Below are 27,197 nucleotides of genomic sequence, written 5' to 3'. Positions count from 1 at the left end.
GTCACTGATTTAGTTCAATGTTTCAGAACTGTTTCAAGTAGAAAGTCATAATTTATCTAACAAGTATATATACACATCTCTCAAAACAGAAACCTTAGGATTATAAACTCAGAAGGGAAACGAGACCAGAAATTGCTCTTGGCAACTTTAGATTCAACTAGGAGATTCAGCAGAGCTGCATACTCTTCTGATACAGCTCAGTTCCTTCATTCCATCAAGTTTCATGTGCCAGCACACTGGGCACAATTCGTTCTCGTTAGCCTTTCCCTTTACAAATGTAAATCAAAGGATGTGACTGCATCTGCACATTAAAAAATACCTAATGATTGAGAAGTGTCTGACCTCAAAAATGTAAGATTATATTAACTTGAATCTAGAATGTCTCAAAATGCCTGTTTGATTCACAAAATAGGCATATTTACACATATATGTACACACACACACCTAGTATTTTAACTAAACAGATTTTGCCATAATTACCTTTTTGTTTAACCATACTTACAATCAAGATGGTTACCTTTGATCATGGCTGTCTAAGATTAATACTGAACATCCATCTGTCAGACCAATGGTTTTGATGGTTTCCTTCATATGTTCTTCAAGAAAAACCTCCCAGTTCTTGGCTTCTTTATATCCTGAGTCATTCTTTAAGATTATTCCTCCTGCTGGTGCTAATGCTTTGCACAGATCACTGAGTTTTGTGCTGCATGGAAAAATGTGCTGCGATTCTGTGAAATGCTGACCCTTCCCTCCTTCATTATGTTCCACTAAACGAAGAATGTTTAAGAGAACAGGTTCATGATCAGGGCCTGCCATCACCTTCACGCCACCAACCTGAAGAAAGGAATGCAGTGTTTACACAGTGATCAATAATACACTCCGTTGTAAACAGAAAAGATTATAGAGTGATAAGAGACAACAGTAAAATTGCTGAAACAGGGTGGACCCTCTCACAGCATTAGGAATAAACCAGTTTTGACCAAACGCCTTCTGAACAGAACTACAGTAACTCAAAGGTACCACCGAAGGGAAAGCGTGATGCTAAGGTGTGTTCAAGTCTGTATGTGCAGTAAAAACATTGATAGCTAACTGAAAACAGACAACACAGCCTCCATCAAATTAAGAGCAGTGAAATTTAGCTCTGCGGGACATTAAAAGAAAGAATAATAATGTGACTGAGGCTGGTCAGATGAGTTACATTTTGAAATCTGGCCTTCCTGATTTTCAACCCAGGTCAAGATTATAACTCCTTGCCATAAAGACTCTGTGTTTGTTGGAGTATTGAAGACCTTACCTAAAGATCAAGCAAGAGCAGAATGACTCTGTCACTTGGAGGGAATTTGTTGGTTTTTCTTTGTTTTGATAAATCAGTAAATAAGTGCATACTTTTACAACACAAATCTTTTTGAAGCAATATTTTCTCCACAATAGATACAGAGGGCAAACTTGTACTGTGTCAACACAATCACTTAGGCAAGTATTTGAAATTTAAGTAAGGGTCTAAAAATTAAAGGGATGATTAAACATCGAAAATGAGTGTAGTACTTCAGGGAGACCAAACACGATTCACCACAGGGCAGAAGTTTCTGTTACCATATTGCTATCACCCATCTCCTTCCAAGAGGCACCAGGTCCTCTCAGAACATACCCAGCATAAAATTGCAGTGCATTCAGGCACCTATGAATCTGACTGTATCATCATCTGCATTGCATAACTCTAACAAGAGCCACACTGTATATACACAGAAGGGAACAGTGACAAACTGTGAAGGTGTCATTTTCTAGATGAGGCTAAGTGGTGTCCCCAAATGTTAGCATGTCAGCAGCACATGTGCAAAACAGACTGAGGCTTCTAAAAACACGTCTGGGAATTTGCAGCTTATTTCTTTAGAATTGACCAAGGGGAAATGATATTTGGTTCTCTTTTACCTCCTTCCCATTCCACACAAAAACGTCTGCTCCATCAACCAGCCCAAAGCAGTCCAGTGTCAGCTCATCTCCTAAAAAGAGGAAATTGTCAAGCTATTCAGCCCCAAAACAGACATGCAGGATCAGTTGTAAGCAGATAAATGCTGGCATATTTTACTGTCTAAAGTCTATCATTATAAAAGTTACTGTGTGATCAGAATTTACAAGGGGTAAGTTGGGGTTTACTCATGTAGCAAGAGCAACATTACATACACATCCTCATAGCACTCATAGTGAAGATGGCCACAGCACAGAGGTTTCAATTCAATTTCCCTTGCGAAATGAGGCTCACGTGAACATTTGACAGAGCTGCTTGGTGAGGATTATCTAGATGAAATTTCACAGTGAATCTATACATTTAATTACATACTACATATTCCATGTGTACTTCTCAAAACATTTTAAGCTTACTGTTATTTAAAGAACTGTACTAAGATTTGAAAGAATGTTAATGGTGTCTCTGTATGGTGTCAGTACCTTTCAAAGTTGGATTATGTTCTGGTAGTACCCCAACTTTTCTGAAACAAGCCATAAATAACCAATAACTGGATAGACTTTGGAAGACTAACACTTAAAGTTGCATAGCAACGTAAAGCTGGAGACACAGCAGATTATTTTTAAATGTTATTTTTAATTAATATTAATTAATGTATTCTTCAGGCAAATACTTTCCTTTACAGAATTCCTACTTCACCTTAAGCACAAACTTTTTCTTAATGTCCCTCTCTCTCCTTCCTATCATCTTTTTTACCTACTAGGTAGACATAATGAAAGCAGGTATTTATAAGCAAATTAAGGTAAAGATATAAATCATTATCTTTTTGTCAGCAAATATACTTAATTCGCATAATATTTATATTGCACTTCACAACAAATATTACATATAGAAAGACTGAAGATGTTTAGTTTCGCTACTAAGTGGATAACAATGGAAGAGGACTTGCACATCAGTTAGAATCTGAGTACTCAAAAATGTGCTTCTCCCAAACATTTGACATTTTAAATCCACAGTGTCCACACCAATCACGTTTTATTCTTATATGTGGTAGTCTTACCATCAAGTATCTGGTAAAGGTGCAGCCCTGCTGGTAAAGGTTTAGCACTACTGAGAACCATGTCTCCTTCCCAAGATTTCATCATCTAATTGGTAAGAACAGAAAAGAGAGTAAGCAATTACTCAAACCACTCAGAATTATAACTTTGCCAGAAGCTGTCAGAGGCTAACAAGCTCACTTTCACAATTCATAGCTTATTGTTATGTCCTTCAACAAGACTAGTGGCACAGAAAGCACACGATATTATTTAGGACCTGTGCTTTCAGACCAGTCACCAGGTAGACTAACATGGTTTCAACTGGATACCAACCAAAGGTTGCAACCTCTAAGCAAACAGTGTTTCCAGAGAGCAAGTTAGCTTTGTTTTAGATGTTGACAGAAAACCTTCCATGAAATGTCACATTCCTTTAACACAGTAGAGTACAATTGCAGACATTACATTCAATAGCTGAGTTAAATTTATCATTGTTTCCTTTTATTTTCTCTTAAAATACTCTGAATATTCATTATGAAGACCTGACAAATCCGTGAAAATGCCCACAAACTGAACTTATTCTTCACATTCCAGAGTTCTGCAAATTAACAATTCTTGCCCAATTATAAACCTTGTAAGCTAATTATTTGAAGTCTACTTAATTAAAGCTTCACCAATCAGTCAGTGACTTTTAAATACTTGAAGGGCTGACCTCAAACTAGTATTTCCTCTTGTGAAAATTCAAATAGTTCTCAGCCTACCACACATACTGACGAAAATTTCTGATTGAAATAAAAATAGTGGCATAAATACATGAATGCTGTTGTAACCCAAGGAAAAATAAATGTTTATTTAATAGAGCAAATACCTGGAAAATTGATTGTCGAAGGTCTCCTAGAGTTTTTCTTCTGTCAACAGTCAGATCTAGAACGCTCTCTCTCCAACTAAGTGAAGGATGCAAGGCCCCATTGTGAAATTTATAACATGTGCTCAAATGGAGACGTAAATCAATGCTATTGTTTGCCGAGTCACACTCCGCTCTTGAAAGAGTAACAACAGAAAAAAGTGATGTGTTTACCACTGATAAATGGCTGAACTATTTCAGAGATGCTTCTGGGCAGTTGTTGTGCAGTTGATACTCTCATGACTGAGCTCAATGTCACATTCTCCCCCCCATCAAGGAATATGCAAAAAGCTGCTCAAAAATTTTGATAATTTATTTAGTGTACAATCCTCCACATGCACAGAACATATTGTTAAAGGGCTCATTCCTACACCTTGCTTTGACCTTCCTGAAGAAGATGATAAATTTTATCTTTAGGGATGTGAGGATTGTAAGCTTTTGTTTTCCAAGCTGTTACAGATAAACATTCTCAAGACACAAATGCAAAACAAGAGGAATTTTGTGGAAACTGTCAGACATCTATGCCTTCCTCCTTTGTAATTGTATCCAGTTCCATTAGAAAGAAGGGGGACAAGTAATAAGAGACAAAATTTGTAGTCCTTAACATCTATGATATTGAATCATTTTAGTATCTAACTCTACATCTGTTCTATGAGTTTTTTTCATTTTAAGTCACTTCTGAGATATGTAGATGAAGAATGCTGTTGAAAAGATTTGTACAGTTACATTAATATACCTCTTTTTTTGCAGCTCCATGTTAGCAGCATTCATTTCATTCAGAAGATGTTCAGGAATTTGGTACCTTGGATTTCCTCGAGCTGCAACACATAATATAATCGAGTTTGGCTTTGGCTCAAAAATGTGTTTTGGTAACAAGGAAAGTGAGATGAGATGTTACAACAGTAATCATTGAAAGTCTGATGCAATAACAGTGACCCTTCCATAATAGAGAAAATTAAATTACAATAATCAGAACAAGAGCTTTTACGTCTCCCATGATTACATCTGTCTTTCCCTAAGGGAAACTGATAAATGAACACCGTTAGCAGCAACTTCTATTTCTTTCAGTAAGACAAATTAGAATCACAGAATCACAAAATCTTTTGAGTTGGAGGGGATCCCTCCAGGTCCCAGAGGCCAACTCCTCTGCAACGAACATCTACAGCACACTGCTGGCTCATGCCCAGCTGCCACCCACCAGGACCCCAGGTCCTTTTTGGCAGGACTGTGTTCCACTCTTACATCCTCCAGCTTGTACTGGAGTGGGGTTGCCACAACCCAGGTGCAAGACCTTACACCTCTGCTACTATTTGTGAAGTACATTAAAAAAAAAAAAAGGTCAGTGTCAGCTATAGCCAATTAACTGTTCACAATCTCCTCGGAGATTACTTTCTTGTATCTTGAGTTAACTCTTTTTTTCAATTAGCACTAGAAGACATCTATATCCTCGATACCCAAGCAAAGGACAGAAATGCCCACCTGCCTTCACCCTCCTGAAAAATCTCAATATCAATGAAGGAAGCCCCCCAGAACACAAAGAGGAATTCTGTGTACCTTCAGGAGGTCTTTTCAACTGAGACTTGCGATAGAACAGCATGTAGGCACTCTCTTTACCCTGAAATTGTTTCTCAATATCCTCCTCTTTGATGGGCTGGACTTTTGAATCATTCAGATCAAACCAATGGCAACCAGCAGAACTCTCTCCTAGCCTTAGAGGTTCTTTTTCTGAATTCCATTGGATACCATTCTCCTGAGGAGGGCTCCAGAAATCTTGTCCTTGAAAATCAGACTTAAATTGGAGCTTGTATTTTTCCTTTAAACCAACTTTATTTTCATCAGGACTGAACTGAAATATCTGGGGATGATTCTGCAAATACTAAAAATAAAAGCAAGGACAAGGTGCAATAACAACATTTTAGTAGAGGAAGATACTCAGTGTTAAATATAACATTGCATCAGCTGATTGCATCAGCAATGTGACCCAATTTGTCCTCAAATTCATACACGCAACCCACTCACACCAACTGATTTCTCAATAGGTATTTTCTGTTTTCAAATACATGCAAAGAAAACAAAACAAAACAAAAAAGCAATAAAAACAAAAGCAAAAAACCAATCATACTAAGAAAAAAAATTAGAGAACCACGCATGCACAACTCCCTCAGGAAAAAAAAGGTAAAAAAAATAAAGAGAAAAACACAGCCAGACAGAAGCTCTAAGTCAGCTAGTTGTAATGCTCACAACAGCACTCAAACATGGAGATTGTTAATATTGGGGAGCTCAGAACTTGTTCCTATACGTTCTCTACAGAGGTCAGAAAAAGGGCTCTCTGTGGAAGACTCACATTAGATCTCACAAATATTCTAAATTTACTTGCAACCTCTATTGTTAGTCTTATTAAAAAAGAGCAACATGATTTTTCCGCACATCTGTAACATAAATGCGTACGCATTTTCCTTAAAGTGCAAAAAAATGAAGTAGTAACTAATTAGACAAACACAACACTGTATTTGAAGTGCTAAACTTTATGGATGTATCTTAATCAACCAAAAGGTGCCTCTTCTTCCAAAATCCATTTCAAGTCTGACTTTGAAGCAGTGCTGCATTTCTTCTTTAATTCTTACCACTGTTTCTATGTCCAAGTGGCAGTACTGCTGTTGCAGGTTTACCCACAGACACAAGCGAGACAATATTTAGTACTCAAAGCTGACTCTTTTTTAGGCCAACAATAAACAATATAAATGGAAAAAAGCTTTCAGGCTGATAAGCTTTTGAGCATCCTGTTTGTATTTCCCAGACTATTAATCTGCCTCACAAACAAATCTCTTATACATGCATTAACTTGCTAGTCCAAGTGCCAGTGTTTTCAATTGTCATCCTACTGATTCTTCATTAGAAATATAAAGTTACCCTCACAATAAGAAAGAAGGTAACAGACATACATGTTACCTTTCGTAATGCTCCGTACTGTTTTCGGTATTTCTTGTTCCAGGACATCTTTATTTTCTCCAAGAATTTCTGCCCTAATTGATCCACAGGAATTTGTTTACATTCTTCCTACAAAGAAATTAAAAACTAAGATAATGAAGGTTACAAATGTCAAGGAAACAACACAAAGAAAGCAATTTGAGTGATTAAGTCATGGATACTTGTTAATAAGTCAGAGTAGCATCACATTCTGCAACACCTTAAGAAGCAACTTACGAAATACTAAAAAAAAAAAAACCATCTTTTTTGTATGAGTTGCAATGATTCATCCTAAAATTGGCCTAAATTATGAGTTTTACATGCTTCACAATAAGCTTGGAAGAGTTCTGTACTGTTAACTCTGGCACATTTCAGCCCCTTCTGCTGGGTTCCCTAACATCAAAATTGAAGCAACGAACTCTTTACATACCATACCTCTGATAAAATCCCTTTCAATACTGCCAATGGATTTTCTGTTTCTTTGGCATTTTCATTCTCTCTTGAAGGTTTATCTTCAATCAGCCTATCCTCATCTTCCTGTGTAAGAAAAATAGTACATTCACAAGCACTGACTTCAAACACTGCTGGCAGTTTTCCAGCCAGCACTGAGATTTGCATATGCAGTTTAGAACTGTAAAGCCAATACTCCAAAAGTATATTTCAGAGCAAGTTGTGCATAATGTTTTAGGAAGGACTGTTCTGCAGTCTCTTTACACAGATATCTGGATGCCACACAGAGATATCCAGTTCATCACGTGTCAAACACATGGCAAAGATTCAGTCACACACTACCACAAGAGTTGAAGCAGCTTGCACGCAGCTCACTGCAGTGCATACGCACCCACTGTCTGATTCTGCCCACCTGCCTCACAACAGGCAGCAGGAATACAGCAGCCAGGTACTGTGAGAGACAGCAGAACAGAAAGCTAAAATTTGCTACAAAATCCTAATAGCTTCCAACTGTAGAGACAATTGCACGAGGGCAAAAACTAACCTTCTCGATCAAATGCCTCACTAAAGTATTAATTAGCTTGGATGCCCATTTCATTCTCTAGCTCTTAATGCTTTTCTGAAATATAAGAGACAAGCAAGAGAAAAAAAAAACACAATATTTAGCACTTACTTGTAATTGCCAGTTTCCTAATTCATCCACATCTCTGATATAAACATGATAGTGTCCTCCATAGCAGCCACCTTTATGTATAATAACAGAGAAGAGCTCATACATGTACTCTGAATCATCCATTTCAGTCTTCAAAAAGAAAAATAATAACAATAATAATATATATCAGCAAGTCTTTCACACAAGGACACTTCTACACCATCAGCATAGCTCCAGATATCTCTGTATGCCTTTGCATGTGCCAAGACTGAAGGGGCTTTTCAGTGTTGTAGAACACAAGTGTGGACAAAAGTGATTCTGAATAACAGTGGAAAATGAAATATTTTAATATTAAAATAATGAAATATTGATGCAAATAATATTGATGCAAATATTGATGCAACCTGATGTTTATAACCAACTTATTTTGTTAAAAAGACTAGAGAAAAACAAACACTTAACAAATCAACTGAAAAAAGGCATCCCCAAATACAAACCCTGAGCTGGCATTGCAACACTTCAACTAAAAAAAAAAAACCCAAAACCCTCTTCAAGGAGAGTTAAGCATATTCTTCAAATACTTCAAGGAACAAAAGCTGGCATCAGGCAATGGAACAGCTCAGTTTATGACCAGAATAGATGTACAGTTATTCAAAGAGAAATTAGGAAAAAAATGAAGTAACTGATAAAAACATTTGTAGCTGATTTTATATATGGCAACACACACACACACACACACACACACACACACACACACACACATAAGTTACCGAACAAAGTTGAAAGAAAATTAAATCTACTTTTGTATTAAGCAAATATCAGATTAAGTTTTAGGTCGTTATTAACCTCTTCCACCTTGTATAGCAACAAGGTATTTCTCTTACTCTGTTAGAAAGTGAAACATTTGGAAACATTTTTGTAAAAGCACTGAACTAGAGACACAGGAAAAGCCCACAAAGTCTGCTTAATATCTGGCTTTGACTAAATGCAAAATTAAAGACACCTTGACCTTAAAATATCAGTTCTCTGCTGAGTGTATAGAAACTTTAACAAATATAACAGTACAAACCTGCTCACAAAAAGGCCTCAGATTTATCTGGAAAGGGAAGGTATAGCAACTAGTTTCCTTGTATCGTTCACACTTCTCAAAGTCAAAGTTAAATCTCAGGAGAGAGATGGTGAGAAAGGGAGGCAACTTATGTAGTTTAGCTGACTGTAACATGAAAAAAAAAAAAGTTACAAGCATATTGTTATACAGAATAACCTTGCTATGGTCAATTCTATTATTCTATTTTCTTTACAAGGAGGCAGACAAGACCGGTATTTTTGTTACTACATAACTAAAGCAATCAAGATCCTTCCCTTACATTGCAGTCTACACCCTCAATGATCACTAGTCCCATACTTAACCCTGCTATGAAAGTGAAGGAGCACACTGCTGAAAATCAAGACAGTAATTTTCATCTGCTATGACTATTGGACTGCTTCTGAATTCAATAGAAATGGTCTAAAATACATCACCAGAAGATATCACAGTGGCACGTTGCTTAAGATATGCCAGACTGATTGAAGAAAACAGCCTCGACTAAGATCAGTGGCCTATGATAAACAAGCATGAGGCTGTGTCTGATGGATCCTGGAAGACTACAGATACCCACAGAACAATCAAGCAAGAGTTAAATCTCTCTTCATTTTATTTATAGCAGTGGGAAACTTTAGGCAGGAAAGCCAAACGTAGTCCATTTTAGAAAGGCAGAATCACAGAATCATTTATATTGGATCCATAAGATCATCAAGTCCAACCATCCACCTAACACCTAATTCACTGAGATCAAACAAGGTACGTAAGCACATCAGAAATACTGGTGCAAAACCCAACCAACTACCTTGCATCACTCTGAACATAACCACAGATTCAGTTCTTGAACACGGGGTTCTTCAACGTCTGATTTTTTTTTTTTTTTTTAAGGAGGTCAAGACAAAAGAGGGTAGGAAATAACATCCAAAGACGCAGAGAATGCTGAAGAAATGGAGGAGTGGTGTTGCTAGGTATGGGTCACGGTGTCTAGATGTGAACAGACATTCTCTGTCAGAGTGACTCAGCAGGTACCTCACTCTCTGCAGGCAACCATGATCATGCACACTGCATATGCTGCACCTGTGGCCCCAGTCATGCTGCCAATCCACAGCTAAGCAACTTCACGTTCAAGTTCCAAGTTCCCCTTGTCCTGAGTGGATGATCAAATTTCAGAGGTAGCCAACTGTTATCTTGCACTCCCCTTTGAACTCAGGGAAGTTGAACTCGAACACTTATAACCAAGCCATGTGAGGCACTGGCAAAAATTCCTAAGTCCTGTAAGGTACTGATTAACTGTGACTGACCTGAACTTGCCTCTGCACCTTTTCCTTTCCACATTAAACATGATGCAAGGTTTGCTCATCCTGATGCAGGATAGTCACCAGAGCAGGACGAAGAGCTTTGTTGTTGTGAAGAAGGGACAACAAATCAAAGGCAAAGTGCACTATCAGCTGTTTATGTCTGCTTTGCCTTTACAGTCTTTTAGCAAGAGGAAAAACAAGACCCCCAGTGGAGCCCACAGCTGGAAGCCACCGGCTTAGTATGTGGCTTAGCTCGCTGAGAGAAGACACGACATGGTGGTGCTTATACCAGAAATAAACTGATGGGAAAGACACAGGTGTAGGCTGTAAAAACATACACGTCCATTGCCATAAACACTGGAAAACCTGAGTAGTTACTTCCATGTTACCCACTTAAAGGCTCTAGTACACTGCAGCAGATTTTTTCAGTCAGTTAATGCATCACTGCAAGCCGTTCAACATCAGAGAAACAATGCAATACCTAAATCAAGTGATCTCATTTCCCTGCCCAAAGCAGGAGTTTCTTATTATGTTTCTCTTCCATGGGTGCTCTTCAGGTAAGAATTTCTAGATAGTTTATTTCCTTCTTTTCTTTAGGCTCTAGCTTATCTTTCAGTCTATGCTCTGAAATGCCCACAGTCAGGTGCAGTAGAAGCATGTGAATGCAGCAGTACTCTCATAATTACATACCATCCCACTCACTATTACTTAAAGACTGCAACAACATTGGAGTCTGGAAATGGATCACATAAGCTGCTGAGATTTAAAATGCAAGTCCAATTTTGGCATGCTCTTGTAACATTTTTTTATTTTGGGGCTAGAGGGTAGACACAGCAATGTAAGTCTCTAAACATTAGCAAATCAAACGCTGACAATGACCTGATGCATTACCTTTGATGCCTCAACAAGCTTATCACAGGCTCCACATCGATACAAGTTCTCATTTTCAAAGTATTCCTCTTCCACATACATGTTCCACAGGGCCTCCTCCAAACCAGTTACACCTTTTACTGCCACTGTTAGGTCTAAAAAATCTTCCTATGCAGAAGTACAACAACAACAACAGAGATAGTAAGTACTGTAAAGTTACCAAGAACAGTAAAGCAGTGTAAAGATGTTTTACTATTGTTACCCCACTGTTCAGCTGTCTGATAACTACATCTGCAGGCAGAACTTACCAACTCAGATGTAATAATGCTTGCTGATTGTTTGTTTTGTTGTTTTTTTGTTTTTGTTTTTGTTTTTTTTTAAGCTCATGAGTCACATCTTGATATATGTGGCTTAGAAAATTCCAGCTAAGATTTAGCAACTGTCAGTCACGCACAATTTCCACACATCTGCAAGCCTGCGGTGCCCTAACCAATATCTAGATTCACTATGACCACCAGTGATGCTGCGGAAAGATGTCATCTATTATTTTTTTTTGGACAGAGCAAGGGGAACAGAAGCTTAACATGGAAAATCCTCCAGCATTACCTGTCTCTCACTGATGTTCTTGCATTCTTTACAAACAATCTGGTTGACAACAGTCCCGTGGTACAATCGATTAATAAGGTCATGACCCGAAGTTCCCACAAGGGAACTCTCCAAAGCACTGAACAGAATCCGATTCAGCTCCTGCACATCATGCTGCCTCATTTCCTGCACAACAAAAAACAAACTCAAAGAAATAAACTAGTGTCATTTGCTTTGCTTATTGCTTAAAAACAACTTAAACTACACATGCCAAAAACCTGCCTCAATGGTTACCCATATATTTACTACTTTGAGAAAAATGTATTAGTAGTAGTTATTCTTAATTCAGTCATGCTTTCTGTAGTAGTTAAAAGTGCATAAAAAACATGAGACACAGTTTCACCTGTGTAGATCTCCACTAAGCTCTAGGGTGCATTACACAGAAAACGGAAACTTAAATAACTAAGGACAAGTAGCCTAATTACTGTTGAAAAACCATTCCTGCAAAAACAATGGTACAGCTACTCAAAATGTGTTTAAAGGAACAAGTTTCTGCTGCTGACTGGAAACAACTAACACATAGTGCATGTGGAGATACAACAGCACAGAAGAAAATCTGGACCAATTAATTGCTATCTCCATAGCATGAAATATTTTAAGCTAGTTTTTAAATGTCAGACTTCAGTATCAGTGGTGCCACAGGTGCTGACGTGTACCTCATTGCTGTTCCAACCAAAGCTCTCAGTAAGGTCTGTTGTAGATGCAGCCTGCTGATCTAAGAGCAGGAGCTGGGCAAATAACCGTTGAAGTTGTAATGGAATTATCCGAACCTAGGAATAAAAGAACCAAAATATATCTTTAAATCAACAGTTGAAATAAACTTACGGAATTCAGTCAAACTAAACAGAACTATAATAAACCACCATTAACGATTGCTTTCATAACTTGACTCTCATCAGAACATCAGTTCCCAAACATATACAACCCCTCCATATTCAATACAGTCATGGAACATGAGCTTTGTGATAAAGCAAGACTGTATGGATTTAAATAAAACCACCACCAGAGCACAAAAGGACAACTGTCCTACTTTTCATAACCCTGAAATCTAAGAATGCAGTTACAGACAAGCTGCTCCTTGTTCAGTAAAAGGACAGATGATGAGGTGGAAGGAGAAGGGTCAATGTCAATCAATATCAGCTGCCTATTTTTATCTTCAATTTAGAAAGCAATTAATATTTCCAAGCAATTAACTGTGATATGTTAATCCAAGGGCTAAAGAATGAAACTGAAGTAGTTTAGCAGACCTGCTGAAGTAGTCAATTTTAGTAAGCACTTCTAAAATGAATATTAAATTGCAGTCCCATAATGTTTTTTGTATAGGTGGGCTGTTAAACCTGCAGAATCTCAGTGCAGTCACCCAGTCTCCATACATTTTGTTTTTATTTCTATTTTTTTTTTAACTGTTGGCAAATCAGTCATAGCATTGTAGTTTTAATTACAGCAGAGAAAAACAAAAAGGCACTGTACAAACTTCGGGATCATTTCTGCTTCTGTGAAGAACCTCTGCTACCAAACTCAGTGGAAACAGGCTCAACAGCTTACTTTTGAAGGAAAAGCTTATAGTACTTAAGGGAGCATATAAACAGGAAGGGAAATGGCTGTTTACGAGGATGGATAGTGATAGGACGAGGGGGAATGGTTTTACACTGAGAGAGGGGAGGTTTAGGTTAGATATTAGGAGAAAGTTTTTCCACACAGAAGGTTGTGACACACTGGAACAGGTTGCCCAAAGAGGTTGTGGATGCCCCATCCCTGGAAGCATTCAAGGCCAGGCTGGATGTGTCTCTGCACACAGCAAGGGGTTGGAACTGGATGATTGTTGTGGTCCTTTTCAACCCAGGCCATTATGTGATTCTATGATACTGAAAACTTGCATCTGTGTGCAAAAAAGGATTTCAACCAACCAGCCTTTCGGTATCACAGTTAAGCTTTCATTCACCCTCATGAAAATACTGTTTCAAACTATACGGAACAACACTGAACAGTGACAAAATAGAAGAAGATTTTAAATACTTTTGCATCTGGTTTGCCAACATCATCCAGAGTCCCAAGTTCTTCAGGTCCTAGAGAGAACAGTGCCTCTGTAATTGTAAAGAAAAATGACACATTAAGGAAAAAAGGTAATGCTTTTTCTTTGAAGATTTGTCAAAACATCGTGCAACATCTCAACATCATTCATCATTACACATGGTTCAGGCTAAAAAGCACACATAAACATGGAGATGTTTAGATAGCAAAATACTGTTTTCTTCTATGAACTATATGTTATGTAGAGCAATAGCCTCACTTATTTTCACAAGCAGTAGGTGTTTAAGATACAATGTGTACAACAGTTCTATTTCGTGTAGAAGTGACAATACTAATTTTAGAGACTAAAAGCTGGCTATTCTGTAATAACTCACTTCAATTCAACTGAAATAAACTGTTTATGTTTGCAGTGTTTCTTTAATAAACAATCAGAAATGCAAGTCACTACAAAATATCAATGGAGATTATTTTAAGGAGGTTCTGAACACAGTACCTCTGAATTCTGGTGTGAAAAGCAGAGTCTGCAGAAGGGAATTGAGGTAGCAGGTCCCACCTTGGTTTTTGATACCACTAAGATTGGTAAAATCTCTGGGAGCTGGAGGCTCAGAATCTTTGGGCCTTGATTTCTTTCCTTTTCCATAATGATTGTTTGAAATAAAGGAAAAATCCTCTTCAAATAAGTCCCCAAACATCGTGAAAACAAAACAGTCCTTTAAAAAACACAGAATAATCAGTTTACTATGAAAAATGCAATTGAATCCACCCTCCTCAAACCCTCACAGATCTTCTGGCCCAACTGTAGAATTAGCTTACACCTTTTAAAAAAAATCTTATTCTGTTATTCTAAAAATGAACATCAGATCCATACAGAAACACACGTTAGTGTAACAAAAAAGGGCGAATTAAAAGCATTCATCTCAGCATGCTTTTAACTAGAATCAACTTTGTCACATTTCAATCTTGCATCAGCACAAATGTATATGCCAAAACAAACAGGTCATTCTAAACACCTATTATTTACTAGATTTACTAGTTTTCAAGGTATTTTTTGAAGGAAATTTATGTAAGGTCCCCAAAATTAGTGAATATGCCTGCACTGTCTCTCTCTCAATAAATCCACATACATATAAAATCTGTCTCTAGCTAGTTCAGATGGAAACACTGCAATACATAGGCAAAAATACAGCAGTGTTTTAGCAAAATAATTTCTGTGCTTCCAGATGTTGAGCAAGCCAGAAACAGTGTCAAAAAAACACTTATATTTTTGAGGGGTTTTTTTTTAGTCTTTTTGGTAGCTCTATGACCTTTCCATGTGTAACAAGATCCCTCACTTCAATCCCTTTTGTTTTGTACTTGCCACTCCTTAGTTTTTCACTTACTGTGCTGCAAGTGTTTGTCTTAGAAATGAATAACCCATGAATTATACTGAAGCACAGAATAACCATTCCCTATCTACCTTAACACCACTTGCAATTTTATGGTTTTTTATCACATTAATTCAAAAGCCTCTACTGTGGATGACCCATCCCTGGAGGCATTTAAGGCCAGGCTGGATGTGGCGCTGGGAAGCCTGGTCTGGTGGCTGGTGACCCTACACATAGCAAGGAGTTGGACCACAATGCTCATCTAGTTTTTTTTTCAACCCAGGCCATTCTAGGATTCTATGATCCATTCTTACAACCTTATAAAGTTCTACAGGTGTGCAAAACCATGGGTTGCTATAGCTAAACAAGCATTGTTTGGTTCTCGTTCAAGCAGTTCATCTTTCTAAGAAATGTTTAGTTTTGTTGTTGTTGCTTTTAAATCATGCCAGGGTCTCTCTGCTGTACATTCACTTCAAACTCAGTGACTATACACATAGTTTACATGTGAATTTACCTACAATCAGCATTATCAGCTATTCCATCATTCAGCTTCTGAGTAGCTTGAAGACTTTAAATCTTCACTAACAGTGCTCATTTTTATTGCTACGTATCAACAGATATCACAAGAAAAAATACCCGCTTCAGAATTCACTTTTTTTTTTTTTTAACCAACAGATTACATGCTGAACCACAAAAGAGCCCTAGAAAAAAGAGAAAGAAACTACATCTTACTCCCTTCTGTGAGGGTTCATCTTCAATTTCCCATCTTTTAATTAATTAATTCAATCAAGCAAAAACTTTCTTCTTCTCCTGTGCCAGCTTACTTTCCTAGGGAGCCTTCATTGGCAAACCTTACTGAATATCTTTTTAAATGCCAAAAGTAGTCCAGAGCTCCCCACTCAACCAGCTGCTAGTTCTTCAGGTATCTGACAAATCTCTTTTTATAAAATCATAGAATGGTCTGCGTTGAAAAGGACCACAACGACCAACCAGTTTCAACCCCCCCCCTGCTATGTGCAGTGTCACCAACCACCAGACCAGGCTGCCCAGAGCTACATCCAGCCTGGCCTTGAATGCCTCCAAGGATGGGGCATCCACAACATCATTACATTAAGTAATTTTAGTCTCTTTGCCTACTTTTTATGCAAAAGGCTATGCTCTGAGAAGCTGACTATGAAGCAGCATGGAAACATTCGCTCTTGTTTGTTTTATAACACTTCTTTATCACTTATAACAATGCATATCCATTTAAAAACTCCTTCAAAAATGCAGGTGGAGTAACGAATACATACCTTCTTTGCAATACCTTTTTCTACTCTGAATGCAGCTCTAAAACCTTGACCTCACCTCCCCTGCTTCAAGAACATGATTGATAAGCTAAGCACCCTTCAAAAGCTCTCAGCCTTCATCTATTTTACAGTGGGTGTGTCATATTTACCATTTAACCAGACAAAGATTATGATTCATATTGTTCTCATGTGAACATATACTTCGATCCTACTAGGTTTGCTCACCATAAAAGCACACACACTTGGGAAGCAACAATCACCTCACTGCTGACTTGAGCACCCCTCACCACTCCAGAGGAGCAGGTAAGTGTGGCAGTGCCAAACCCTCCTTCACTCCTTGCTTCAGGACCCTCAAAGCATTACTGTGTCTTAGTTTCAGCTGGGAAGGAATTGTTTTCTTCAAAGTGCCTAGTACTATGCTGTGTTTTGGTTCTAGAAAAACAATGCTAGTAATACACTGATGTTTATAGCAGCTGTTAAGCAGTGCTGTAGAGAGCCGAGGCCATTTGCAGCAAAGGGCCCAAGGAGCTGGGAGGGAACAGAATTAGGACAGCTGACTTAAACTGACCAAAGCAATATTCCATACCATATGGCATCAAGCAAAAGGCGTTCTGAAGGAGGAGGGAGCTCCTCTCTCTCTCTTCCACTGCTCAGGGGTTAGCTGCACATTTCTCAGGGGGTGGTGAGCAATTGCTTGTGCACTACTTTTATCTATTATCTTTCTCCTTTTCTCTCTCGGAAAATAATTTTATCTCAGCCTATGAGATCTACTTTGTTTCCCCTTCCCCCCCCCCATCCCACCGGGAAGGAGGGAAGTGAGAGCAAGGCTGCGCGGTGCTGAGCCATCTGCTGGCTTGAACCACAACATACTGCTAGCACCTTCCTTCCCTTAAAAGTCATAAAATACGGATTAGAAACGTAAAATCACAGCACGGCTTCGGCTGGAAGGGACCTTACAGCCCATCTAGTTCCAACTAGGTGGGGCTTGGGGCTGCTTGCCAGCAAAAATGGTTGCCCAGCCCCCATCCTTCAATGCCTCAGGGCACCACAGCTTCACTGGGCAGACCGTGCCAGCGCCTCACCACCCAACGAGTCAATAATTTCCTCCTAACATGCAATCCAGACCTCCCCTCTTTCAGTTTAAAGCCATTCCCCCTTGTTCTGCCCTTAATAGGCCATGTGAAGTCGCTCTCCCTCCTGCTTGTAAGCTCCCTTCGAAGGAACCAGACCCCCCCCCCATCACCTCACCTCCGCCGCCAGCCTCCCACCTCTCCTCAGCCGCCTCTTCCCCTCGCGGGCTGCACCCCCGCCCAACACCCGGCTCCGGCTCCGGCTCCGGCTCCGGCTCCACCCCGCCAGGCAGCCACGGCAGCGCTCCACTCTCCGCTCAGCCTTGCCTCGGTTCCGGCCGGGAAGAGGCCGAATCCGCACCGCTCAGAGCAAGCAGACGGCCCAAAGCCGCCACCTCTCTGTCGCTGCTGCCGCCATTTTTGTTTTGGCGCGACGCACAGCGCGCTGAGGGGCCGGCCCTACCGGGCCTGCCGGGGCATGGAGTCCGCTGTGCTGGCTAACACGGGCTGTGGCAGCTCTGTGCCTATGGCTCTACGTCCTGCTGTGCCTTACCAGCACAGCCACAAGCTCCTCCGTAGAGAATAATAGAAGGGCTGAGGTTGGAAGGGACCTTAAAGTTCATCCAGTTCCAACCCCTCTGCTCTGGGCGGGGCTACACTCCACCGGCTCAGGCTGCCCTTGAGTGCCTCCAGGGATGGGGCACCACAGCAGCCTGTACCAGTGCATTACTGCCCCTGAGTAAACATCTAGCCTAACATCTAGCCTAAATTTATCCTCTTTTAGTTTAAAGCAATTCCCCCTTGTCCTATCACTCAAAAGAGTGCATCTTCAGATAGAAGACAATTCCTCCTTCATCGTGCCCCAACTGTGTCCCTTCCCACTGAAGCCTGAAGTTCCTAACTATCTCCTTATGTGGTTAAATCAGTTTCAGAGGTACCCAGCTGTTATCCCACGTTGCCTTGAGCCAAGAAAAGATTAACTCATAAACAAACCCTTGCCAGAATAATCAAGCAAAATAAGTGAGACTCTGGCAAACTAGCAGACGCATGGAAGCTCCCCTAAAGTACTGATTAACTTCCCTTGTCCTCAGTTTGACTCTGCACCCTTTGCCTTCCCTATTAGCAGTGTTCCAAGTTTGGAATTTCCAATCATCATGCTGCAAGCTGAGAGTCAATAGTGGAAGCCTAAAAGAGGGCAGGGCATTTCCCTGGTAGAACACAAGCTGCTCTCTGGTCTTTAGCTAAAAATCAGGTCTGATAGCTGGGCCCACATGTGAGTCTCTTTTGTGAGACCTGTAAACATATTAAGTATACCATGTTATATCTGATTCTACTTTATATCTATATTGGTGAAGAGTTTTTAGCTGCATAACAGAAGTTTCATGGCTATTTCCTAGACTGTGAAAAAAACTGCATTGCTCCTTGAAAGTAAGATGCTGGACTTCAAATAAACAGATCTCTGCTTCGAGATGCCAGACTACTCTCTCTAAATGTCTCATCCTAGTGCTATATTGTAGGCTGCAGGGATAATCCCTTCCTGGTAGCCCAAAAGACTTTGTTGATCTCACTTTAGCCAGTAACATAACATCCTCATTTTCTGTTTTCAGAGAAATTTTCTGAACATCTGTGTATCCAACCATAATCTAATGTGTTGAGGCTCTTTTCATTTGTCATTGTACTGTGTGAATTCTTTTTACCAAACTTGCCTTCCTTTACCCTGACTAGGACACATTAATGATCAAGAGAAATATTTTAAGAAAACTAATTGGGATGTCAAGGAGCTAGTTCTTCACTGAGCGCTGAAGAACTCCAATGAGTCAACACAGTGAAGGATCACTATGTTTGGCATTACAAGTAACCAAAAAAAAAAAAAAAAGCAACAACACTCACCCATAACTGAGCACAGATCTGAGGAGTAAAACATTAACTAGAATATAAACAGAAAGCAGCACAGCTCAGCAAATACATCCATTCACATCCTATAAAAGCATATTCAAGTTAGAGCCTGCAGTAGGAGACGGTTTCAGTCTGTACTCTGTCCACAGGAAAATGACGTTGCGGCTTTGCTATCCACTTGCTGCCTGGACTTTTATCCTCCTCATTCCTGGCCTCTCTGAAGGAGGGAAACTCCTGGTGGTGCCCATGATTGGAAGCCACTGGCTAAGCATGAAGGAAGTAGCTCACAAGCTTGCTGAGAGGGGACATGAAGTGGTGGTGCTTAAACCAGAAGTAAGCTGGAATACGGGAGACAAACACGGACATGCATATACTGTGAAAACATACCCAGTGTCCACCAAGTTAGAAGATCTGGATAATACCTTTAAAGTGTATCTTGAAACTCACCTGAAGAGTATGCCTTTCCCAAAAAATGTTATAGCAATTTTCAATGACTTCACACGCCTTTTCGAATCCTTTTATAGTCAGTGCAAGGAAATGTTCAGCAGTATGGAAACACTGCAGTACTTGAATGAAAGCAGCTTCGATGCAGTCCTCACAGATCCCTTTTTTATGTGTGGAGCAACAGTTGCCAATTACCTTTCACTTCCATTTGTTTTCTTCATGAGAGGATTACCTTGCAATCTACACTTTGAAGCAGCACAGTGCACGAGCCCTCTGTCATATGTCCCCAGAACACTTTCATTCAATTCAGACCACATGACGTTCTTCCAGAGAGTAGAAAATACACTGATTTCTCTCCTGGAGCTCTTTTACTGTAATGCCATCTATCAAGATGCAATAAAGTTTTCCTCTGAAATTCTTCAAAGAGAAGTAACCCTGCTGGACCTCCTGAACTCTGCTTCTATTTCAATAATGAGGTTTGACTTTGTGTTTGAGTATCCCAGACCGGTGATGCCCAATATGGTCTTCGTTGGAGGTATGAACTGTGCTGAGAAGAAACCACTGCCTAAGGTATGTTCATTTTCTCAAATTACACATTTTCCAAGGCAATGTAATTTCATGGCTAGAGGATGTTTAGTGCTCTTGGTAATCTTTTTCTTTCTGAAGTGCTTCAATAGATCTGATTCTTGACATTTTTTCCCATGGTCTGAAATGGTGGCAGATGGCTGTTATTTGAATTAATATTTTTAGAGAAATCCAATGTTTGACTTCATCTTCTGTATGCTGTTGTCAGTGAATACATATTATTCTGTCAGATGCAGCAGTAGTTTCATCTTCATGTAGTGTAACAAGTATTTATTTCATCTGAATGATAAAATGCATTTCATTAATTAAAAAATTATTTTAATTAATTTACATTGTCTCTATTTTCATAAAAGAATGTTTTGTAACTGGCAAATAATTTTTTGTACGTGTTTTTTGACATTGACTTTTATCAGAATTGTTCTGCAGTTTTATAGACAGCCTATCTAGTTAAAACAATTAGTAGCATCAGATATTTCTTACTAGTCATGGAGGAGGACACGGATTTCTTTCCTCTGATATTTCCTTCTCATTTCTGAAGTGTGCTCATATGGTATTATTACATATTTGTACCAGTTTCTTTGAGTTAAATTTATTTTCTTTCTGCAGTTATACTCTTTCATGGGTTTATTCAGTTTCAGCAAGGCAAATACAGAATAAGCTGAATGCAGACATTTCCTTGTGTTTGACTGAAGAGAGTGATAATTTACTGATTTAGATTTTGGATGTACAATGGCATGTTCTTGAAGAACATGAGGATTGCATGACAGAAGTCTTTTATATCCTTTTACATGTCTTTATATCCTGAAGCTAATGGTCAGACTAGGTGATCTTGGAGGTCTTTCCCATAATGGTACACCATGTGATACTATGAAGGTCTCAGATCTGCCAACAGTTGTAGATTGCTGTTTTCCAAAGTAGTGTAACTATTCTCCGTGTATTTTATACCCGGTGCCTGCTATCATCATAATGACTTTTGTCACTGTGTGGAAATCATGTTTTCTGCACCTTTAAAAACTTTCTGTATTCCTCCTCCCCTCGCTCTGGTTATATTTTCTATGGAAAATGTTAGCATTTGTCCTATTTTGCTTGAAATAGCACCCTGCAGCAAAGCAACATGCATTAGAGTGTAAACACGCAAATAAGTGGTGTGTATCTATACACAGATGTAAGCTCTGTGTCGATCACTACTGTTCAGACATAGAATCATGTGATAAGAACAGATAGTTCTCTGAAACCCGGTAACCTGCTGCCCATAGAGAAGAGAATGGAAGGCTAGGACGACCTAGTTACAGGAGAAATTTGTGTAGCAAAACACTTAAAAGGATATGTAATACAAAGTCACAAGGTTTAGTTTCCTGGATCTAGCTCCCTGGGTCACTCTAACTGGAGCCTGGGCGGCCATTATGTATATGGATTGTTATTGCTTTCTTACAGCATTACCTGGTGTCCAGTGTCAGTGCTGGATAACCAGGTTTGTTTTGGCATCTACCAACCTGCTGTAATCCTTATGCGTGACACTTTAGCAGCAAAAAACACCAGATTCAATTGCAGAATGATTCCTTCTGACTCAACGTAGAAGCCTATGGTATCAAATGTATTAGAATTCTAGAATGTCCCAAATGGGAAGGAACCCTTAAGGATCATTGAGTCCAACTTCTGGCTCCACAGAAACCTTTCAAAACCCAACTCCTATGGCTGAAAGCAGTGTTCCAACATTCCCTGAGCCCAGCAGCTCAGGGCCATGTCCACTGCCTCGGGGACTTGTGGGCCATCATGGGGAGCTGCAGGCTACCATGTGGTTTCCCCTCATTTCCCCTTCTCTGAGTTCTACAAAGAGGGCTCAGCTGCTCCTTATATCTCTTGCCCTAATATCCACCCACTCAGGACCTGGAGCAAATTTTTTTTCTTGTTGTTTAGCCTGAAGAATAAGAGTGCTAGCAGTTGGCTATTATATACAACTCTTTACAAACAGAGGGGCATCATGACATGTAATCCTAGCAGTGTTTCTGGACATCATGCTGAGGATGCATTTCTGTCACTGGTTCCCAGGTACCCTGGAGTATGTTGTCAGTAAATGTCCAAGTCCAGTTTCTTCTATCCCAAGGAGCTCCATCAGCTGCACAAACCACATGGCAGTCTGCATGTGGGTGCTCATCCCACTTGTCAACATGTCAGACAGCATGCTGTCTAAAGATGTTTGTGTTGTGTTCTTGGACATTGGTTTAAGGTCTGGAGTGATGTGATGTGCATCCACCATCATTTTATCAAAGATCTCCATTTGGATACCAAGATTCCAGTCGTGTTACAGCCCACTTCTCTTCACTTGGGGAATAAAATGCAAGAATGGGAAAACCCTGTGAAAGGTCCATGAATTTCAGGCTGCTGTTTTGTGTGTGATGGGAGAGGAAGCCTTAAATGGGAGTAAAAGTATCACACACATTTGTGAGAGAATTTTCCACTGTAGCAGATTTTATGTGGCCAAAATTCCTGCATTCCATTGCACTAGTACTCTTATAGGAAAACAAGGAGTTGTTTTCATGAGATTTGCCTTCCTTTGTCCTGACCAAGAGCAGAGCGAAGACACATGACTGTTCAAGAAAGAAGTCTGTAGAAATCTAATTAGGATGTCAAGGAGCTTTTTTCCTGTTAAGTATTGAAGAATTCTAATGACTCAGCACAGGTAAGGATCACTATATTTGGCTTCACAAGTTCTTAAAAAAAAAAAAACAAAAACTTTATTCACCCGTAGGTTAGCAAGGATGAGGGCAGTAAATCATTAACTAGAAGATAATCACAGATCAACACAACACAGCATATAAATTCATCCCCTTCCTTCAAAAGCATATTCAAGCTACAGCCTGGAGAAAGAGAAGGAGAAGGAGAAAGAGGAGGAGAAGGAAGAGAAAGGAGGAGGAGGAGGAGGAGGAGAAGGAGAAGGCGATATTTTCACCGTCAGTACTCTGTCCACAGGAAATGACATTGCGGCTTTGCTATCCACTTGCCGCCTGGACTTTTATCCTCCTCATTCCTGGCCTCTCTGAAGGAGGGAAACTCCTGGTGGTGCCCATGGTTGGAAGCCACTGGCTAAGCATGAAGGAAGTAGTTCAGAAGCTTGCCGAGAGGGGACATGAAGTGGTGGTGCTTAAACCAGAAGTAAGCTGGCAGATGGGAGAGAGGGAAAAACATGCATACACTGTGAAAACATACCCAGTGTCCACCAAGTTAGAAGATCTGGATAATGCCTTTCAGCTCTATCTTGCTACTCACCTGAAGAGTATGCCTTTCCCAATGGATATTCTAGCTCTGTACAACATCTCAGTAGATGTTTTTGGCACGTTCTTTCTTCAGTGCAGAGAACTATTCAGCAGCACAGAAACACTGCAGTACTTGAATCAAAGCGGCTTTGATGCAGTCCTCACAGACCCTATTTTGATGTGTGGAGCAACAGTTGCCAATTACCTTTCACTTCCATTTGTGTTCTTCATGAGAGGATTTCCTTGCAATCTACACTACAAAGCTACACAGTGCCCAAGCCCTCTGTCATATGTCCCTAGACTATTTTCATTCAATTCAGACCACATGACATTTTTCCAGAGAGTAGAAAATACACTGATTTCATTCTTGGAGCTCTTTTATTGTAATGGGTACTATCAAGCTGCAATACAGCTTTCCTCTGAAGTTCTTCAAAGAGATGTATCCCTGATTGACCTCCTGAACTCTGCTTCTATTTGGCTTATGAGATATGACTTTGTGTTTGAGTATCCCAGACCAGCGATGCCCAATATGGTCTTCATTGGAGGTATAAACTGTGCTGAGAAGAAACCGCTGCCTAAGGTATGTTCTTTTTCTCAGATTGCACATTTTCCAAAGCAATGTAATTTCATAGCTAATGGACACTTAGTGGATTTGATATTATTTTTCTAATTTTTTTTTAATATTTCTGAGACTTGGCTTTTTTTTCCATGGTCTAAAATGGTGGCAGGTGACTTTTATTTGAATTAATATTTTCAGAGAAATCCAATGTTTGACTTCATCTTCTGTATGTTGTCAGTGAATACATATTGTTCTTCGGTCAGATGCAGCAGTAATTTCATCTTCATGGAGTGTAGCATATATACATTCCATCAGAAATTTGAAATGCATTTCATTAATTCAAAAATTATTTTTTAATTAATTTGCATTGTTTCTATTTTCATAACATGATGTTTCCTAACTGGCTAAGCATTTTTTCTATGTGTTTCTTGATACTGACTTTTATTAGAATTGTTCTGCAGGAGTGTTAAAGACAGTCTGTCTTGTTAAACAATTTATAGCATCAGACATTTCTTCTAGTCGTGGAGGAGGGTACATATTTCTTTCCTCAGATATTTCCTTCTCACTTCTGAAGTGTGTACACATGATATCAGAATGTGTTTGTGTTACTGTATCTATGAATTGATTTTTTTTTTCTTCATTTTTCTTCATTGATGGGCATATGGTCATTGCATTGAACTTCACTGTGTCAATTACAAAATAAGCTGATTGCAAACATTTTCTTGTTTTTGATTTGAGAGAGTGATAATTATTTTAGTTTGAAGAGCCACCATTACATGTAATCACTAATTGCATGACTGAAAATCTAATTGGCAAAATAAAAAAATGACAGTGGGAGGAGTGAGGTACAGTAAAATGCATGATCAAGATCTACATTCTTAACAAAAAGACTGTTAATGACATAGGAGAAGATTCCCAAAAAATAACGGTTCAGTGCTACTTCTAAAATAGGAAAGAAGATACTGGGAAAAATCAAGTAATGGCTTATTGATATCAGAACAACTACAAAAAGCTGATTTTTTTTCTCTCTGGTTTCTCTCTGGACTGTCATGATAGATATAGATGCTGATAAATTACAGGAGAAGACTGTGTAGATAAACTCCTAAAGGGATGTATAATACAAAGATGCAGAGTTAGGTTCAGGAGATCTTGGAGTCAGTCTTGCAGGAGCCTGAGAGGCTATTCTGTATATGGATTGTTATTGCTTACTTGTGGCATTACCCAATGTCTTGTGGCAGTGCTGGATAAGAGGAGCATTTGCTGTAATTCAGTGCCGTCGTACCTACCAAAAGTGGTGTGGAAGAGGGGAAGACAAGAGCCATCAGCTGTCTGTGGGCTGCATTGTGTGGAAGGTGTGAGACTGTGACACTGGGAACCAAAGGCAGAGACATGAGGAACATGATAAAAATGTACACCTCCTTCCATGCTTGCTTTCCTCAGAGAGAGGGCTGTGGTGAATGCTACCGACCTGACCTATTGCTTACTGAACTGAACTAAGAACTGGAGAATTCACTGTGTATTCCAGTTTGAGGTCCAATATGAGATTTGGAAATCGTTTATGTGATTAATCAATAACCTCAGCACTGTGCCCAGACTTCTGATGATAAATGATAATGATAATGAAACCACACCTGTGAAGGATTAATTGACTTCTGGTAGGCTCTTCAAATTGACTTCTTCAGTAGTTTTCAATGGGATTTTCTTGGGGTCTACAGACGTGGAACACGGTGGTTGTCTTACTTATTCTTTAACTGCTACATGGGTGCTTTTAGAGATGATCTTCCAGGATGGTGGGAAACTTTTTGCACTATCCAATGTGAAAACCACAGGTTTTGCATGAGTCCAGTAATGGGGAAGCTCAGGCAGAACAGATAGTAACTGCCTGCTGATGATCTGCAAACCAGCTTCAAGCATGTAGTGGACACACTGGAGACATGTCCAGTCCTTTACACAGGACAGGTGGGCTTCTGTAAGGCTCCATGGTCACAGTGTTTCCAGTTTCATGTTCTATTGGCTCCATTCGTACTGCCATGGTGATGTTTTCATCCTTAGAAATCTGTTTGTTAATCACAGAATCACAGAATGGCCAGGGTTGGAAGGGACCTCAAGGATCATGAATCTCCAACCCCCGTGCCACATGCAGGGCCACCAACCTCCCCATTTAATACCAGACCAGGCTGCCCGGTGCCCCATCCAACCTGGCCTTGAAAACCTCCAGGAATGGTGCATCCGCAGCCTCTCTAGGCAGCTGTTCCAGTACTTCACCACTCTCACTGTAAAGAACTTCCCCCTCACATCCAACCTAAATTTCCCCTCTCTCAACTTAAAACCATTTCCCCTTATCCTGCAGTTATCAACCCTTTCACAGAGTTGATTCCCCTCCCCTCTGTAGGCTCCATTTAGGTATTGAAAGGCTACAATTAGGTCAACCTGCAGCCTTCTTTTCTCCAGGCTAAGCAAGCCCAGTTCCCTCAGCCCGTCTTCATAGGGGAGGTGCTCCAGTCCCCTGATCATCTTGGTGGTTAACAAGGAAATGACAGAATATCTCATTTACTGTGGCTTTGATGCCCTCTTTTGATGCTTCTGAGTGGAGCCACAGTTGCTAACTGTGCTACATTCCCATCCATGCTCTCTGGGAGATGACCTCCAAGAGTTACTCATCAGTGCTGTATTGTTCTGGTTTGCAAGTGTCATTCTCCTTGTTGCTTTCTCCTTGTGCAGGAGAGTCAATAGATGCGTTGCCCTGTGGATACAAGAGAAGGTTGTTGGTGCTTGGCTAGGCATTGTCACTTTGACCTTTAGCTAGTGCAGGCTTTTGTACTTACAGGAGTGTATCGTAGT

At 39.8% G+C, this 27,197-nt stretch overlaps 3 protein-coding genes across 12 annotated transcripts in view; 2 read left to right on the top strand and 1 right to left on the bottom strand.

Annotated features, from left to right (window-relative positions):
• The window catches only part of USP40 (ubiquitin specific peptidase 40), a 34,179-nt gene extending 15,883 nt beyond the window's left edge, over positions 1-18,296 (bottom strand). For 5 of the 10 annotated variants that reach the window (XR_014884333.1, XR_014884334.1, XR_014884332.1 and 2 more), the window contains exons 1-15: positions 14,389-14,605; positions 13,881-13,948; positions 12,521-12,634; positions 11,826-11,990; positions 11,229-11,387; positions 9,040-9,183; positions 7,992-8,120; positions 7,304-7,405; positions 6,851-6,958; positions 5,456-5,777; positions 4,638-4,719; positions 3,866-4,037; positions 3,024-3,108; positions 1,930-2,000; positions 518-834 (exon numbers count right to left, since the gene is read on the bottom strand). Coding sequence is in view for 6 of the 10 variants with exons in the window: in XM_085227947.1 (XP_085084073.1) it covers positions 518-834; positions 1,930-2,000; positions 3,024-3,108; positions 3,866-4,037; positions 4,638-4,719; positions 5,456-5,777; positions 6,851-6,958; positions 7,304-7,405; positions 7,992-8,120; positions 9,040-9,183; positions 11,229-11,387; positions 11,826-11,990; positions 12,521-12,634; positions 13,881-13,948; positions 14,389-14,587 (2,237 nt within the window). In the remaining 4 variants the exon portion in view is untranslated. The other 5 variants (XM_085227946.1, XM_085227944.1, XM_085227945.1 and 2 more) reach the window with 5 other exon arrangements.
• On the top strand, positions 16,697-23,516 carry LOC146543943 (UDP-glucuronosyltransferase 1A9-like; the record flags this gene model as incomplete). The annotated part of the gene is made up of 3 exons (XM_085228215.1): positions 16,697-16,851; positions 19,664-20,528; positions 23,385-23,516. Coding segments are annotated over exons 2-3 (993 nt in total), but the record flags the coding sequence as incomplete, so codon positions are not given.
• On the top strand, positions 23,512-25,867 carry LOC116217592 (UDP-glucuronosyltransferase 1A6-like). Its single transcript, XM_031557474.2, has 2 exons — positions 23,512-24,377; positions 25,595-25,867. Exons 1-2 carry the CDS (start codon positions 23,517-23,519, stop codon positions 25,712-25,714), a joined length of 981 nt encoding a protein of 326 aa, XP_031413334.2. The 5' UTR covers positions 23,512-23,516; the 3' UTR covers positions 25,715-25,867.
• The last annotated feature ends 1,330 nt before the right edge of the window (positions 25,868-27,197 follow it).

This window comes from Meleagris gallopavo, chromosome 7 (assembly GCF_905368555.1).
Source record: "Meleagris gallopavo chromosome 7, MGAL_WU_HG_1.1, whole genome shotgun sequence".
Classification (NCBI taxonomy): Eukaryota; Metazoa; Chordata; class Aves; order Galliformes; family Phasianidae; genus Meleagris; species Meleagris gallopavo.
The sequence above is the reverse complement of the archived record's forward strand: the minus strand, read 5'-3'. Positions and strand labels throughout refer to the sequence as shown.